Source organism: Limulus polyphemus, unplaced genomic scaffold (assembly GCF_000517525.1).
Source record: "Limulus polyphemus unplaced genomic scaffold, Limulus_polyphemus-2.1.2 Scaffold2320, whole genome shotgun sequence".
In the NCBI taxonomy this organism is placed as follows: Eukaryota; Metazoa; Arthropoda; class Merostomata; order Xiphosura; family Limulidae; genus Limulus; species Limulus polyphemus.
The window spans coordinates 185,801-187,545 of record NW_013667930.1 but is presented as its reverse complement, the minus strand read 5'-3'; the positions used below and the strand labels follow the sequence as shown (position 1 = coordinate 187,545).

At 32.7% G+C, this 1,745-nt stretch overlaps 1 protein-coding gene across 1 annotated transcript in view; it reads left to right on the top strand.

Annotated features, from left to right (window-relative positions):
* Positions 1-1,092, top strand: part of LOC111083023 — a 15,319-nt gene extending 14,227 nt beyond the window's left edge. Inside the window, exon 7 of the mRNA XM_022394644.1 lies at positions 586-1,092. Within this exon, the coding sequence (XP_022250352.1) occupies positions 586-639 (54 nt within the window). The 3' untranslated portion in view covers positions 640-1,092. The remainder of the gene's footprint in view (positions 1-585) is intronic.
* The last annotated feature ends 653 nt before the right edge of the window (positions 1,093-1,745 follow it).

Here is a 1,745-nt window from a genome sequence, read left to right as displayed (position 1 = left end):
CAAAAACTGTATATATATATATATATATATATATATAAGGTCACGTGTCAATCTTATGTTCTGAAAATAAATATGAAGCCCAAATTATTATTCGATTCAATACTTATTACTGAGGCATTCCGGTTCTAGAAAATTCTACCCCTCGTCACAATAACCCTGTTATTCAGTAACCCTGAACATCAGCAAATCGAAAGAACAAGGCCTAGCTTCCTATACCGGTGGAGTGTATATTATATTACAAAAACTGGTGAATCGAATAATAGATCGGACGTCATATATATTTTTAATATTTCAAAACAACTTGTCTGTTGAATAATTCAGAAAAACGGGGAAAAAAAAAACATTTTAGAAATTCGGAAGAAAATTTATTTTCTTACAAAGAAAATTAAAATAAAGATGCTATATCACTTAAAAACGAGTTTCGAAATTCTAATTCCTGGCATTTTTGATTCGCTTTGAAGTAACTGAGTAGTGAGTATGTTATTAAGAAATGAATTTTCTATTATTTTAATACTTAGCAAAATATATTAAAGTTAAGAGAATACAAGAGTTTATTAGATTAAGTCTGTATTTTTTCTCCAATAGGCGGCGTCAACGCCAGAAGAACCAATAAGAAGTGAGCAGAAAAATTATAAATGAATAATTATTACACTGCAATAAAATAAAATACAAAATGATAAAACTAAGGAAAAAGAACAGCAGTGCAAAGCTCCGCATTTTGACGGAAAATATTTTAAGGAAACTCATTAAAAAAAACGGAATTTTTTCCGTAATTTTAGTGTTTTTTTTTTAAATGAATATCTTTACTGTACAAAATAATAATAATAATAAGCACACGTTCTCAGAGATATAAGCAACAATCTGACAAATCCCAGACATATCAGATCGGCGATCAAGATTTCCTGGAATACTTGTATTGGAAATGTGAAACAAGTGTACAGTTGTTAATCGTTCGCTTCTTTGACCTTTGAACTTACAGGTCATGAACTTTTTACGTGTGTATGTTTTCAATGTATTTGAGGTATTACATGCACGGCTCTTAATAAATCTTACTTTCCCGAGTGTCAAAAATTTAACAAACTTTGCAAGTTACTTAAAGACTCGTTCAATTTGTTCATTGAATTTAATTAAACACAATGGCTCGGTATGGCCAGGTGGTTAAGGCACTCGACTCGCAATCTGAGAGTCGCGGGTTCGAATCCCTGTCACACCAAACATGCTCGCCCTTTCAGCCGTGGGGGCGTTATAATGTGACGGTCAATCCCACTATTCGTTGGTAAAAGAGTAGCCCAAGAGTTGGCGGTGGGTGGTGATGACTAGCTGCCTTCCCTCTAGTCTTACACTGCTAAATTAGGGACGGCTAGCGCAGATAGCCCTCGTGTAGCTTTGCGCGAAATTCAAAACAAACAAACAATTAGATACAATTTGAAGTATGACATTACGCGTAAACCTTTTTGCTTTATCTAGCTATCAATTTCTTGCTCACTTATTCATCTGAATTGATAAGAAAATGAAATAGTCTTTGAGGTTTGATTTGTTAATTTCAAGTTGGAGAACCAGTTCTGTTTTTGATTTTCAGCAAGCACAAATAAAGGTTTAAAAAATCTCAGTTTTTCTGAAATAACTCGGAAAAAAGTATCGTTTCTCTAAGACTCTTAATCCTTAAACATATTTTAGAAAGTTAGAAAACAGACTATTATTAATTAATAAAACTTGACCGACACATGAATAATCTCTTTCATTGA